This window comes from Pseudophryne corroboree, assembly GCF_028390025.1.
Source record: "Pseudophryne corroboree isolate aPseCor3 chromosome 3 unlocalized genomic scaffold, aPseCor3.hap2 SUPER_3_unloc_6, whole genome shotgun sequence".
Classification (NCBI taxonomy): domain Eukaryota; kingdom Metazoa; phylum Chordata; class Amphibia; order Anura; family Myobatrachidae; genus Pseudophryne; species Pseudophryne corroboree.
In genome coordinates, this window is record NW_026967552.1 from 3401397 (window position 1) to 3417620 (window position 16224).

Below are 16224 nucleotides of genomic sequence, written 5' to 3' on the forward strand. Positions count from 1 at the left end.
TCCTGTGCTGTCATTGTATACAGGAGGAGCGGCCTGTGCTGTCATAGTATACAGGGGGAGCAACCTGTGGTGACTTGTTAATGTTATTATATAGGGAGAGCAGCATGTATTGGCTTTCTATACAGAAGGAGTGGCCTGTGCTGTCATAGTATACAGGGGTAGCATCCTGTGCTGTCATAGTATACAGGAGGAGCGGCCTGTGTTGTCATAATATACAGTGGTTGCATCCTGTGCTGTCATAGTATACAGGGGGAGCGGCCTGTATTGTCATAATATGCAGGGGTATCATTCTGTGCCGTCATTGAATACAGGGGGAGCAGCCTGTGCTGTCATAGTATACAGGGGGAGGGGCCTGTGGTGTCTTGTTACTATTATTATATAGGGAGAGCAGCATGTATTGGCTTTCTATACAGAAGGAGTGGCCTGTGCTGTCATTGTATACAGGGGGAGCGGCCTGTGTTGCTAAAATATACAGGGTAGCAACCTGTGTTGTCATAGAATACAGGAGGAGTGGCCTGTGTTTTCATAATATACAGGGGTAGCATCATGGGCTGTCATAGTATACAGGGGGAGCGGTCTGTATTAACATAATATACAGGGGTATCATCATGTTCTGTCATAGTATACAGGGGGAGTGGCCTGTCTTTACATAATATACAGGGGTAGCATCATCTGCTGTCATAGTATACAGGTGGATCGGCCTGTGTTGTCATAATATACAGGGGTAGTATCCTGTGCCATCATTGTGTACAGGGGTAGTAGCATAATGTACAGGGGCAGCGTCCTGTGCTGTCATAGTATACAGGAGTAGTGGCCTGTATTGTCATAATATACAGGGGTAGCGTCTTGTACTGTCATAGTATACAGGGGGAGGGGCCTGTGGCGTCTTGTTACTATTATTATATAGGGAGAGCAGCATGTATTGGCTTTCTATACAGAAGGAGTGGCCTGTGCTGTCATTGTATACAGGGGGATCGGCCTGTGTTGCTAAAATATACAGGGTAGCAGCCTGTGTTGTCATAGAATACAGGAGGAGTGGCCTGTGTTTTCATAATATACAGGGGTAGCATCATGGGCTGTCATAGTATACAGGGGGAGCGGTCTGTATTAACATAATATACAGGGGTAGCATCATGTGCTGTCATAGTATACAGGGGGAGCGGCCTGTGTTTACATAATATACAGAGGTAGCATCATCTGCTGTCATAGTATACAGGTGGAGCGGCCTGTGTTGTCATAATATACAGGGGTAGTATCCTGTGCCATCATTGTATACAGGGGTAGTAGCATAATGTACAGGGGCAGCGTCCTGTGCTGTCATAGTATACAGGAGTAGTGGCCTGTATTGTCATAATATACAGGGGTAGCGTCTTGTACTGTCATAGTATACAGGGGGAGGGGCCTGTGGCGTCTTGTTACTATTATTATATAGGGAGAGCAGCATGTATTGGCTTTCTATACAGAAGGAGTGGCCTGTGCTGTCATTGTATACAGGGGGATCGGCCTGTGTTGCTAAAATATACAGGGTAGCAGCCTGTGTTGTCATAGAATACAGGAGGAGTGGCCTGTGTTTTCATAATATACAGGGGTAGCATCATGGGCTGTCATAGTATACAGGGGGAGCGGTCTGTATTAACATAATATACAGGGGTAGCATCATGTGCTGTCATAGTATACAGGGGGAGCGGCCTGTGTTTACATAATATACAGAGGTAGCATCATCTGCTGTCATAGTATACAGGGGGAGTGGCCTGTCTTTACATAATATACAGGGGTAGCATCATCTGCTGTCATAGTATACAGGTGGATCGGCCTGTGTTGTCATAATATACAGGGGTAGTATCCTGTGCCATCATTGTGTACAGGGGTAGTAGCATAATGTACAGGGGCAGCGTCCTGTGCTGTCATAGTATACAGGAGTAGTGGCCTGTATTGTCATAATATACAGGGGTAGCGTCTTGTACTGTCATAGTATACAGGGGGAGGGGCCTGTGGCGTCTTGTTACTATTATTATATAGGGAGAGCAGCATGTATTGGCTTTCTATACAGAAGGAGTGGCCTGTGCTGTCATTGTATACAGGGGGATCGGCCTGTGTTGCTAAAATATACAGGGTAGCAGCCTGTGTTGTCATAGAATACAGGAGGAGTGGCCTGTGTTTTCATAATATACAGGGGTAGCATCATGGGCTGTCATAGTATACAGGGGGAGCGGTCTGTATTAACATAATATACAGGGGTAGCATCATGTGCTGTCATAGTATACAGGGGGAGCGGCCTGTGTTTACATAATATACAGAGGTAGCATCATCTGCTGTCATAGTATACAGGTGGAGCGGCCTGTGTTGTCATAATATACAGGGGTAGTATCCTGTGCCATCATTGTATACAGGGGTAGTAGCATAATGTACAGGGGCAGCGTCCTGTGCTGTCATAGTATACAGGAGTAGTGGCCTGTATTGTCATAATATACAGGGGTAGCGTCTTGTACTGTCATAGTATACAGGGGGAGGGGCCTGTGGCGTCTTGTTACTATTATTATATAGGGTGAGCCGCATGTATTGGCTTTCTATACAGAAGGAGTGGCCTGTGCTGTCATTGTATACAGGGGTAGCATCCTGTGCTGACTCAGACCCCGCCATTACCGTAATACAGGTGGCGCTGACCCCTCCGTTATTGTATTTCCATAAACGGAACAATACAGGTGTTGTGTCCTTTGGCATTGTACGATACAGAGGGAGCGGCCTGTGTTGTATTAATATTCAGGGGAGCAGCATATGTTGTCATAATATACAGGGGTAGCATCCTGTGCTGTCATAGTATACAGGGGGAGCGGCCTGTATTGTCATAATATACAGGGTTATCATTCTGTGCCGTCATTGAATACAGGGGGCTGGCCTGTGCTGTCATAGTATACAGGGGGAGGGGCCTGTGGTGTCTTGTTACTATTATTATATAGGGTGAGCAGCATGTATTGGCTTTCTATACAGAAGGAGCGGCCTGTATTGTCATAATATACAGGGGAAGTATCCTGTGCCGTCATTGTATACAGGGGGAGCGGCCTGTGCTGTCATAGTATACAGGGGGAGCAGCCTGTGGTGTCTTGTTACTATTATTATATAGGGTGAACAGCATGTATTGGCTTTCTATACAGAAGGAGTGGCCTGTGCTGTCATAGTATACAGGGGTAGCATCCTGTGCTGTCATAGTATACAGGGGGAGCGGCCTGTGTTGCTGTAATATACAGGGGTAGCATCCTGTGCTTTCATAGTATACAGGGGGAGCGGCCTGTGTTTTCATAATATACAGGTGTAGCATCCTGTGATGTCATAGTATACAAGGGGAGCGGCCTGTATTGTCATAATATAGAGGGATATCATCCTGTGCCGTCATTGTATACAGGGGGAGCGGCCTGTGCTGTCAAAGTATACAGGGGTAGCATCCTGTGCTGTCATAGTATACAGGGGGAGCGGCCTGTGTTTCTATAATATACAGAGGTAGCAGCCTGTGTTGTCATAGTATACAGGGGTAGCGGCCTGTGTTAACATAATATACAGCGGTAGCATCATGTGCTGTCAGAGTATACAGGGGGAGTGGTCTGTGTTGTCATAATATATAGGGGTAGCATCCTGTGCTGTCATAGTGTACAGTGGAAGCAGCCTGTGTTGTCATAACATACAGGGCTAGCATCCTGTTCCGTCATTGTATACAGGGGTAGTGGCATAATATACAGGGGTAGCGTCCTGTACTGTCATAGTATACAGGAGGAGCGACCTGTGTTGCCATAATATACAGGCGGAGGGGCCTGTGGTGTCTTGTTCCTATTATTATATAGGGTGAGTGACATGTATTGTCTTTCTATAAAGAAGGAGTGGCCTGTGTTGTCATAATATACAGGGGTAGCATCCTGTACTGTCATAGTATACAAGTGGAGTGACCTGTGGTCATAATATACAGGAGGAGGGGCATGTGGTGTCTCGTTTCTATTATTATATAGGTTGAGCGGCATGGAGTGTCTTTCTATACAGAAGGAGTGGCCTGTGTTGTCATAATATACAGGTGTAGCTTCCTGTACTGTCATAGTATACAAGGGGAGTGACCTGTGGTCATAATATACAGGAGGAGGGGCCTGTGGTGTCTTGTTTCTATTATTATATAGGTTGAGTGGCATGGATTGTCTTTCTATACAGAAGGAGTGGCCTGTGTTGTCATAATATACAGGGGTAGCTTCCTGTACTGTCATAGTATACAAGGGGAGCGACCTGTGTTGTCATAATATACAGGCGGAGGGGCCTGTGGTGTCTTGTTACTATTATTATATAGGGTGAGTGGCAAGTATTGGCTTTCTATACAGAAGGAGTGGCGTGTGTTGTCATAATATACAGGGGTAGCATCCTGTGCTGTCATAGTATACAAGGGGAGCGGCCTATGTTGCTATAATATACAGGGGTAGCATCCTGTGCTGTCATGGTATACAAGGGGAGCGGCCTGTGTTGCTATAATATACATGGGTAGCATCCTGTGCTGTCATAGTATACAGGGGAGCGGCCTGTGTTGTCATAATATACAGGGTTAGCATCCTGTACTGTCATAGTATACAGGGGGAGTGGCCTGTGTTGTCATAATATACAGGGATAGCATCCTGTACTGTCATAGTATACAGGGGGAGCGGCCAGTGTTGTCATAATATACAGGCGTAGCTTCCTGTGCTGTCATAGTATACAGGGGGAGTGGACTGTATTGTCATACTATACAGGGGCAGCGGCCTGTGTTGTATTTATTTTAATATTTATTTATTAGCAGTTTCTTATATAGCGCAGCATATTCCGTTGCGCTTTACAATTAAAATAACAGTAATAGAACAAAACTGGGTAAAAACAGACAGACATAGAGGTAGGAAGGCCCTGCTTGCATGCTTACAATATATGGGGGAATAGGCATTGATACACAAGGATAGATGCTACCTGTTGCATAATGGTCCACCAGATTGCTAGGTTCTTAATGGGTTGTATGATATGATCACCCAGCAATGAGATGAGGTACAGACTGAGAACAGCAGAGGACCCAAGACTGAGCCTTGCGGTACTCCAACTGATAGATGTAGAGAAGAAGAGGTAGAATCAGAGAAGTGAACACTGAAAGAGCGATTAGATAGGTAGGATGAGAACCAGGAGAGGGCAACAGTGTCATAAGCAGCAGATAGATCTAGAAGAATGAGTAGTGTGTAATGGGCTTTAGATCTAGCAGATCTTTGGTCAGGGCAGTGTCTGTGGAGTGTTGGGCATGAAAGCCTGAATGAAGTGGGTCTAATAAGTTGTGGGAGTTAAGAATGTGTGCAAGGCGAGTGTAGGCAAGTCTCTCAAGTAGCTTTGAGGGACCTGGTAGCTGAGAAATGGGACGGTAGTTAGAGAGTGTGTTTGGGTCAGAGTTGTATTTTTTTAGAATGGGAGTAATCACTGCATGCTTAAACAGAGAAGGAAAGATACCAGTAGAGAGAGAGATTACAGATTTTAGTTAAGGTTGGGATAAGCACAGGAGACAAAGTTTTACTGACTTGTGAGGGTATAGGATCAAGAGGAGGGGTAGTGGAGTAGGAGGATGGAAAGAGTGTTGATACTTCATCTTCACTTGTGGGATCAAATGAAGAGAAAGTGCCAGAGGGTTCAGGTAGGGAATTGAGCAGGTCACTGGCTGAGGAAGAGCGTACCATTTCATCTCGGATTTTATCAATCTTATCCTTGAAGTAGGAAGCAAGTTCTTGTGCACTGATAGTAGCTAGTGGGGGAAGTGAGGGAGGGTAAAGAAGTGATTTATATGTATTAAAAAGTCGCTTGGGGTTGGTGGCATGAGAAGACATGAGAGATTGGAAATATGTTTGTTTGGTAGTGTCCAGGGCCTGATGATAGGAGTGGTAGGTGGTCTTATATGTGAGGTAGTCACTTGGATTCTGAGATTTCCGCCACTGACGTTCTACCTTACGTGACAGTTTTTGTAGGTGTCTTGTTGATTTAGAGTGCCACGGTTGGCATCTAAGCCTACGTGGAGTGTGATGGGTAGCTGGAGCCACTTCATCAAGGGCACTCTCTAGGGTCTTGTGCAGGTGGGATACAGCAGTGTCAGGTGTGATAAATGTAGAGATTGGTGAGACCAGTTGTTGCAGAGAAGTGGAAAGTTGTTAAAAATGTATATTGTTAGTATTTCTGCAGGTTAGAGGAGGCTTGCTAGGTTTTAGTGTCATAGAATTTAGAGTAATAGAAGAGATTGTGAAGGTGATCAGGTTGTGATCAGAGAGAGGGAAAGGAGTGTTAATGAATTCAGAAACTGAGCAGAGCCTGGTGAACATAAGATCAAGGCAGTGGCCTTCCTGATGAGTAGAGGAGTCAGACCATTGGGTGAGGCCAAGAGAGGAGATTAGAGAGAGGAGTTTGGAGGCATGAACAGATTGTGGACTGTCAAGAGCTATATTGAAATCGACCCATAATGATGGTGGAGATGTCAGAGGAGAGGAAGTGAGGGAGCCAGGCAGAAAAATCTTCTAGAAATTGTTGTTCGAGTTGCCCATGAGGGCAATAGATAGCTGCAACACGCAGAGAGAAGGGGGGGGGGGGATCCTGATAGAGTGAACTTCAAATGATGTGAATGCGAGTGATGGAACCTGAGGTACAACAGTGTATGTGAAAAATTGGGACAGTAATATTCCAACCCCACCACCTTTACTATTACCAGGCCTGTGTGTGTGTGTGTGTGTGTGTGTGTGTGTGTGTGTGTGTGTGTGTGAAGTGGAAACCACCGTGTGACAGTGCTGCATGGGAGGCTGTGTCTGATTGTGTGAGCCAGGTTTCTGTTATAGTCGGCAGATTAAAGTTGTGAGATATGAAGAGGTCATGGATGGATGGTAATATGTTACAAACAGAGCTTGCATTCCATAAGCCACATTTTAGTGACTTGGAGGGGGATGGGAGACGTGATATTTATGAGGTTAGATGGATTTCTATGTTGTTTTGAGACAGCTGAGTGTGAGAGGGACAGGTAGTTGGGGCCTGGATTTGGTGATATGGCACCAGCTAATAAAAGCAGAAGAGTGAGATAAATATTGGTGGATGTTCACGAGTGTTTATTCTGGTGGCCAATTGTGGTTGTCAAAGTACTTGCAGAGAAGTAAGTATAAAGCTCATGAGTGGTTAGAAGAGGGGAGTGGAGAATAGAAGCTGTAATGTGCACAGAGGGGTGAGTTTTAGGGTGTGTAGAATGTTGCTACATTTGGTGAGAATTCCAAGAATTGAAATAAGAAACAGTAGTTTGATGAACATGCTGTGGTCGTTTGTGAGATAATGTTGGGTTAAGTGGTGTAGGAATAAGTTGTTTAAGTAAGTTACCTTTCCTTGATGGCGCTCAATGTTTGTTCAACTGTTTTTTTTTAACTTTACGGATAACACACTTCTTAATTCCACACTTATTAAATTCCACGCAAGCTAACCCCAGCAAGCTGAACCCTTGACATTATACAGTAACACCAGGGGACGTGTCTGGGTGATAACTGGAGAGGTGACTGCTGGGAATGGGTCATTATACAGTAACACCAGGGGATGTGTCTGGGTGATGACTGGAGAGGTGACTGCAGGGAATGGGTCATTATACAATAACACCGGGGGATGTGTCTGGGTGATGACTGGAGAGGTGACTGCTGGGAATGGGACATTATACAGTAACACCAGGGGATGTGTCTGGGTGATGACTGGAGAGGTGACCGCTGGGAATGGGGCATTATACAGTAACACCAGGGGATGTGTCTGGATGATGACTGGAGAGATGACTGCTGGGAATGGGGAATTATACAGTAACACCGGTGGATGTGTCTGGGTCATGACTGGACAGGTGACTGCTGGGAATGGGGTATTATACAGTAGCACCAGGGGACGTGTCTGGGTGATGACTGGAGAGGTGACTGCTGGGAATGGGACATTATACAGTAACACTAGGGGACGTGTCTGGGTGATGACTGGAGAGGTGACTGCTGGGAATTGGGCATTATACAGTAACACCCGGAATGTGTCTGGGTGATGACTGGAGAGGTGACTGCTGGGAATGGGGCATTATACAGTAACACCGGGGGATGTGTCTGGGTGGTGACTGGAGAGGTGACTGCTGGGAATGGGGCATTATACAGTAACAGTAGGGGACGTGTCTGGTTGATGACTGGAGAGATGACTGCTGGGAATGGGGCATTATACAGTAACACCAGGGGATGTGTCTGGGTTATGACTAGAGAGGTGACTGCTGGGAATGGGACATTATACAGTAACACCAGGGGATGTGTCTGGGTTATGACTGGAGAGGTGACTGCTGGGAATGGGGGATTATACAGTAACACCGGGGGATGTGTCTGGGTGATGACTGGAGAGGTGACTGCTGGGAATGGGGCATTATACAGTAACACCAGGGGACGTGTCTGGGTGATGACTGGAGAGGTGACTGCTGAGAATGGGACATTATACAGTAACACCGGGGGATGTGTCTGAATGGGGCATTATACAGTAACACCAGGGGATGTGTCTTGGTGATGACTGGAGAGGTGACTGGTGGGAATGCGGTATTATACAGTAACACCAGGGGATGTGCCTGAATGGGGCATTATACAGTAACACCAGGGGACGTGTCTGGGTGATGACTGGAGAGGTGACTGCTGGGAATGGGGCATTATACAGTAACACCTGGAATGTGTCTGGGTGATGACTGGAGAGGTGACTGCTGGGAATGGGGCATTATACAGTAACACCGGGGGATGTGTCGGTGGTGACTGGAGAGGTGACTGCTGGGAATGGGGCATTATACAGTAACAGTAGGGGACGTGTCTGGTTGATGACTGGAGAGATGACTGCTGGGAATGGGGCATTATACAGTAACACCAGGGGATGTGTCTGGGTTATGACTAGAGAGGAGACTGCTGGGAATGGAACATTATACAGTAACACCAGGGGATGTGTCTGGGTTATGACTGGAGAGGTGACTGTTGGAAATGGGGGATTATACAGTAACACCGGGGGATGTGTCTGGGTGATGACTGGAGAGGTGACTGCTGGGAATGGGGCATTATACAGTAACACCAGGGGACGTGTCTGGGTGATGACTGTATCACTGTGTGTGTCAGGTGTCTATAAGGTGTCAGGATGTCACTGTCTATGTCTCCTTGCAGGAGGCGGAGTATATAGAGGAACACAGGGGTCTGTACAAGGCGATGATGATGGAGAATCTCCGGCCCCTCACATCACTGGGTAAGAGGAGACTGTCATGTATTGTACAGGGGAGAGCAGGTATGGGGTCCCCTATATACACACATCACCTGATAATCACATATATACACTATACTCAGTCAATGTGTGTCTCCTACAGATGGACCCAGTAACAGAGATACCCCAGAGAGATGTCCCCGTCCTCTGTATTCCCAGGATTGTACAGAGGAGAATCACAGGACCCCACAGGAGGATCAGGTAGGTGGGATTTAGGGTCTCACCAATATACCAAAGTGACTGTCACTATATGATCTGTAGAGAAGCTGTGTGTGTATTATACACTGATATTATACTGTTTCACCTCAGTTTAATCTGACTGTACGCAAATATTATAATAGTGTTTGTTTGTTTTTTAGGTAGAACGTCTGTCTAATACTAAAATACAAGATATAGAGGGAGAAAAAGAGACGTATGTGACTGATATAAAGGCAGAAGATATAGAGGGAGAAGAAGAGACGTATGTGACTGATATAAAGGCAGAAGATATAGAGGGAGAAGAAGAGACGTATGTGACTGATATAAAGGCAGAAGATACAGAGGGAGTAGAAGAGACATATGTGACTGATATAAAGACAGAAGATACAGAGGGAGAAGAAGAGACGTATGTGACTGATATAAAGACAGAAGATATAGAGGGAGAAGAAGAGACGTATGTGACTGATATAAAGGCAGAAGATATAGAGGGAGAAGAAGAGACGTATGTGACTGACATAAAGACAGAAGATATAGAGGGAGAAGAAGAGACGTATGTGACTGATATAAAGACAGAAGATACAGAGGCAGAAGAAGAGACGTATGTGACTGATATAAAGGCAGAAGATATAGAGGGAGAAGAAGAGACGTATGTGACTGATATAAAGGCAGAAGATATAGAGGGAGAAGAAGAGACGTATGTGACTGATATGAAGGCAGAAGATATAAGGAGAGAAGAAGAGACGTATGTGACTGATATAAAGGCAGAAGATATAGAGGGAGAAGAAGAGACGTATGTGACTGATATGAAGACAGAAGAAATAGAGGGAGAAGAAGAGACGTATGTGACTGATATAAAGGCAGAAGATATAGAGGGAGAAGAAGAGACGTATGTGACTGATATAAAGGCAGTAGATAAAGAGGGAGAAGAAGAGACGTATGTGACTGATATAAAGGCAGAAGATATAGAGGGAGAAGAAGAGACGTATGTGACTGATATGAAGACAGAAGAAATAGAGGGAGAAGAAGAGACGTATGTGACTGATATAAAGGCAGAAGATATAGAGGGAGAAGAAGAGACGTATGTGACTGATATAAAGGCAGAAGATACAGAGGCAGAAGAAGAGACGTATGTGACTGATATAAAGGCAGAAGATATAGAGGGAGAAGAAGAGACGTATGTGACTGATATGAAGGCAGAAGATACAGAGGGAGAAGAAGAGACGTATGTGAGGGGTGATCAGCAGTGTAAGGAGGAGGAGATCCCTACAGATATCAGCACAGGTGAGTAATAAACACTTATTACAGAAGTCACATATTCTCATTGCTCAGTCACTACAGCAATCTCTTATCCTACACCCTCCTTCGCCATCAGCCCTGTTCTCAGTTGGGTGTTTATAACACAAGGCTATCCATGACAAATATCACATTTAGAGAGTTATTACACACATCACTATAATGTTATTAAAAGTAACAAGCAGAAATGTATTATTAGTGATTATATATAAATGTGTATATATGTATGTATGTATATAATATAATTAGAATTGTTTTTTGTGGAGTGCCTAATTTATATGCATTTTGTTAGATGATGCAGGTATGAAATATTTCCTGCTATACAGTAGACCTGAGGTCACCAAATACAATTTGCATAAGATTCAGAAATAAAATTAAATTTGAATCTAGAACTTCAAGTAAAACAGAGTAAAAGCTTATCACAGGTACATATCTTTATAATCATAAGACAAGCGTTTTGCACTTGTTGTCACCCTTTCATGGGCGGGCTTGTTCTTATCCACTCCAATTCACTCTAAATACAAACTACGCGTGATCAGCGCGTTTCTCCAATAGTGACTTCTTCAGGGGTGTTTTCTGTTAAAGGCTTTATCCTCAAATATCAGTTGTGTAGACTTGAAATAATTGTGTAACCTTCAGACGGTAATTGTAGTCTTGTTCATGATGAACACATTCCTAATTACTTGTGAATAATAGTTCCTGCTCTGTGCAGTTCTGAGGTTATGACTTTAGGGAATGTAATGGCCAGATCCAATATTGCTCAATCTAAGGTCTCCCAGTAGTCTTACTACATACATAAATGTGTCTTGCACTCACTATTTTAACTAACCATAATAAAAAGTGGATTTGTAGTTCATGTATTGCTCAGTGCATTTAAGCCTGCAGCTCCCGACAAGGGACCCCACTATACTGCAGGTCCTACTCTATTGCTCAAAATAATTACCATAAAAACAGCTATCACATTAGTTTTAGACTTTAGGTGTACTCTCAGCGGCGGAATAGTTGCCGAAAGGCTTCTATTGGTTTTCAGAGCACCAGTCTGACATGCCACCACATCTCACGTGGCCCTCCAATTCACCAGATCTGGGACTGCTTGGCTGGGTCCGGCATTGTACTGTTGGTGCAGTTCCTGATGCGTTTGGAACGATTGGTGGTTGCTAGGCGACCTAAATGCCTGTGGTCCCGATTTGTCGTGATCTACTTTCGCCCACTGTTCCGCCACTGAGATTCTTGGTGTCCATGCTTCTTCCACTGTAGATGGATACTACTCACTGTCTACAAGGGATCACCAACAAACAAATGCCGGTCTAGGCCACAACCAATGGCTCCCTTTTGCCAGTCGCATTATGTGCACGACCCATGGTTCCATCTGAAAAAGAAACAATATCTCAACAAATTTGCATTGTACCAATACCTCAGACCTTCACAATGATCTTCCAGTAGTTTTAGTGTCACCATCTACACGCATGTGCACGTCAGTTTTTTGTTTGTTGCGGCAGGAGTCAGACCATGGTCAGAGGGCTGCTGTTTTTAGCAGCCATAAGTTTTTCATACGTCCTAGAGGATGCTGGGGTCACTTCCGAACCATGTGGTATAGACTGATCCGCAGGAGACATGGGCACTTTAAGACTTTTCCAGAGTGTGAACTGGCTCCTCCCTCTATACCCCTCCTCCAGACCTCAGTTTAGAATCTGTGCCCAGGCAGACTGGATGCACTCTGAGGAGCTCTACTGAGTTTCTCTGAAAATACTTATGTTAGGTTTTTCATTTTCAGGGAGCACTGCTTGCAACAGCCTCCCTGCTTCGTAGGACCTAGGAGAGGAAGTAGGAACCAACTTCTGTGAGTTTCATGGCTCTGCTTCTAAGCTGACAGGACACCATTAGCTCCTGAGGGGTACTGAACGCTAGCTGCGGCTATGTGCTCACTCCCACAGCCTGCCGTCACCCCCCTTACAGCGCCAGAAGTCAGAAGACAGGTGAGTAAGAGGAAAAGACTCTTCAACATCGGGACGACTAGAAAGGTACCGAGCAGCGGGCGGGAATGCTGCGCGCCATGATCACACACACACAGGCGCTGCAGGGTGCAGGGCGCGGGGGGGGGGGGCGGCGCCCTGTGCAGCATGAACCCTTATAGGACTGGCAGATTAGGGTCATAAGTTGCTGCGGCACAGTCCTACCCCACGCCAGTATAAACATGAGTCTCTCTAAGTCTGAGTGAAAGCGCGCCATTACGGGGGCGGGGCTTCTTCCTCAGACAGACAGCACACTGCTCAGCGCCATTTTCTCTCCCTCCAGGCTGCAGAGAAGACCGCTGGTACTCCTCCACTGCTGTAACAAGTATCAGGGTGCAAAACAGGGGGGGGGGGGGGCGCAGTGAAATTTGGTGCTATGTACATTGTGTAATTATAAAAGCGCTGCAGCTCTGTTGGCATTTTGTGTTTCACAGACAATTTATTACTGGCGCTGAGTTGTGAGCTGGCAATTCCTTCTGTATCCTTCTGACAGATTTTACTGTGGGTCTGTCCCCTATAAGCCCCGGAGTGTCTGTGGTGTGGTGTACACGTGTGTGGCATGTCTGAGGCAGGGAGCTCTTCCCCTGAGGAAGCCATTATGGGGACACGGTTGTAATGTGATGTCGCTACCGGCACACCACGAGCCTGAATGGGTGAAAGAATTACGTGATAGTGTGAGTCATATCAGTAAGAGATTGGATAAGTCTGAGTCTCATGCAGAAAACTGGAGAAAGTCTGTGGAAGATGTGATTTGTCAAAACTCTGTGTTTTCATCCACAGGGGATCCCTCTGGGTCCCATAAGAGGTCATTTGCTCAGGTTATACAGACCGACACGGACGCTGATTCCTGTGTCGACACTGGTGATTTCAGGGCAATAGATCCAAAATTAGCTAAAAACATTCAGTACATGATTGTGGCTATAAAGAAGGTGTTAGAGGTTACGGAGATCCCTTCTTTACCTCAGCAGAAGGTTTACCTCTATAAAGAAAAGAAAACTAATGTAACGTTTCCTCCTCATGAACTGAACACTCTCTTTGAGGGTGTCTGGGCAAACCCTGAAAAAAATTTCAGATCCCCAAAAGAATTCAGGCTACTTATCCTTTCCCGGTAGAGGACAGGACAAAGTGGGAGTCACCCCCTGTTTTAGACAGGGCCCTGTCACTGTTAACAAAAAAGGTGATTCTCCCTGCACCTGGGATGGCTGCTCTCAAGGAGCCGGCAGAACGCAAGTTGGAGACTTCATTAAAGTTTTTATGTGGCCAATGGGACACTACTCATGGCCTAACATTGCCTGTGTGTGGGTGAGTAGTGATATTGAAAAGTGGTCAGATAACTCTTCTGAAATTGACAAAATAGATAGAGATGAGGTTCTCCTTACGTTGGGTCATATAAAAGACGCAGCATACATGCGTGAAGCTATGAGAGATATTGGGCACTTGGAATCAAGAGCATCTACCATGGCAGTCTCGGCACGGAGGGCGTTGTGGATTCGCCAGTGGAATGCTGACGCAGATTCCAAAAGAAATATGGAGTCTCTCCCGTATAATGGAGAGGCCTTGTTTGGTGATGGGCTAGATGCTTTAGTTTCTGCGGCTAACGCAGGTAAATCAACTTTTTTGCCTTATGCTCCTACGCCGGCAAAGAAACCTCATCACTTTCAGATGCAGTCCTTTCGGCCCAATAGATACAAAAAGGGTAAAGGTTCCCCTTTCTTGGCAGGTAGAGGAAGGGGACGAGGAAAAAGGTCCTCAGCGCCCCCAGGATCACAGGAGCAGAAATCACCTGCTTCTGCCAAGTCTACAACATGACGCTGGGGCTCCCTTGCGGGACTCCGCTCGAGTGGGGGCTCGTCTGCAGCTTTTCAGTCAGTTCTGGGTTCATTCTGGCCTAGACCCGTGGGTCTTACAAATTGTGTCCTACGGGTACATACTGGAGTTTCAAGGCGTTCCCCCGCGCCGCTTTTTCAAATCGGCCTTACCAGTTTCTCTCCCTGACAGGAAGGTGGTAACTGCAGCAATACAAAAATTGTGCCAGGATCACGTCATTGTCCTGGTTCCCCTCTCACAACAGGGAGAAGGTTTTTATTCAAGCCTCTTTGTAGTTCCGAAGCCAGACGGCTCGGTCAGACCGATCCTGGACCTAAAATCTCTGAATCTATACCTGAAAAGGTTCAAATTGAAGTTAGAATCTGAGAGCAGTGATCTCCTGTCTGGAGGAAGGGGATTTCATGGTATCAGTGGACATAAAAGATGCCTACTTACATGTTCCCATTTATCCTCCGCATCAAGCTTATCTGAGATTCGCTGTACAGGATTGTCATTACCAATTTCAGACGTTGCCGTTTGGACTCTCCACGGCACCGAGGGTCTTCACCAAGGTGATGGCGGAGATGATGGTCCTCCTTCGTCAGAAAGGAGTCATTCTAATTCCTTACCTGGATGATCTCCTAATAAAAGCGAGGTCCAGGGAACGGTTGGTGCAGAACATTGCACTCTCCCCGACAGTGCTTCAACAACACAGTTGGATCATAAACATTCCAAAATCACAATTGGAACCTACAACAAAGTTATCCTTTCTGGGAATGATTCTGGACACAGAAGTACAGAGGGTATTTCTTCCAGTGGAAAAGGCTCTGGAAATCCAGAAAATGGTCAAACAAATTTTGAAACCGACAAGAGTGTCAATTCATCAATGCATTTGGTTGTTGGGAAAGATGGTAGCGGCCTTCGAGGCCTTGCAGTTTGGACTATTCCATACCAGGGTATTCCAGTGGGATCTGTTGGACAAGTGGTCCGGATCCCATCTACACATGCACCAGAGGATAATCCTGTCATCAAAAGCCAGAATTTCGCTCCTGTGGTGGCTACACAGTGCTCACCTACTGCAGGGTCACAGGTTCGGGATTCAGGACTGGGTCCTGTTAACCACGGATGCAAGTCTCCGAGGCTGGGGGGCAGTCACACGGAGTAAGCTTCCAAGGAAGATGGTCGTCAGGAAACTTGTCTTCACATAAACGTTCTGGAGTTGAGAGCCATTTACAACGTCCTTCTACAAGCAGAGCATCTTCTTCAAGATCTACCCGTACAGATCCATTCCGACAATGTAACAGCAGTGGCGTACATAAACAGTCAGGGCAGAATGAAAAGCAGAGCGGCGATGGCAGAGGCGACAAGAATCCTCCTCTGGGCGGAAAAACATGCAAGCGCTCTCTGCAATTTTCATTCCGGAGTGGACAACTGGGAAGCAGACTTCCTCAGCAGACACGATCTCCATCCAGGAGAATGGGGCCTCCACCCTCACGTCTTCGCAGAGGTGGCAGATCTTTGGTGAATCCCTCAAGTAGACATGATGGCATCTCGCCTCAACAAGAAGCTTCAGAGATATTATTCCAGGTCGAGTGACCCTCAAGCAATAGCAGTGGATGCACTGGTGACA

The 16224-nt window shown here is 45.9% G+C and overlaps 2 protein-coding genes across 2 annotated transcripts in view; both read left to right on the forward strand.

The window, feature by feature from the left end:
• The window catches only part of LOC134984523 (zinc finger protein 585B-like), a 172421-nt gene that overhangs the window by 128168 nt on the left and 28029 nt on the right, over positions 1-16224 (forward strand). The window lies entirely within an intron of this gene.
• Positions 6872-11148, forward strand: LOC134984518 (uncharacterized). Its single transcript, XM_063950085.1, has 5 exons — positions 6872-6976; positions 9192-9270; positions 9389-9486; positions 9645-10758; positions 11069-11148. The coding sequence occupies exons 1-5, from the start codon at positions 6872-6874 to the stop codon at positions 11146-11148; spliced, it is 1476 nt and encodes a 491-aa protein (XP_063806155.1).

What these genes read in the sequence shown, in the direction of transcription:
- LOC134984518 (XM_063950085.1), top strand. Translation starts at nt 6,872, where the DNA reads ATGAAGAGGTCATGGATGGATGGTAATATGTTACAAACAGAGCTTGCA. An exon ending in CCGGCCCCTCACATCACTGG is followed by an intron (nt 9,271 to 9,388) that starts GTAAGAGGAGAC and finishes TGTCTCCTACAG; the next exon opens with ATGGACCCAGTAACAGAGAT. An exon ending in GGACCCCACAGGAGGATCAG is followed by an intron (nt 9,487 to 9,644) that starts GTAGGTGGGATT and finishes TTTGTTTTTTAG; the next exon opens with GTAGAACGTCTGTCTAATAC.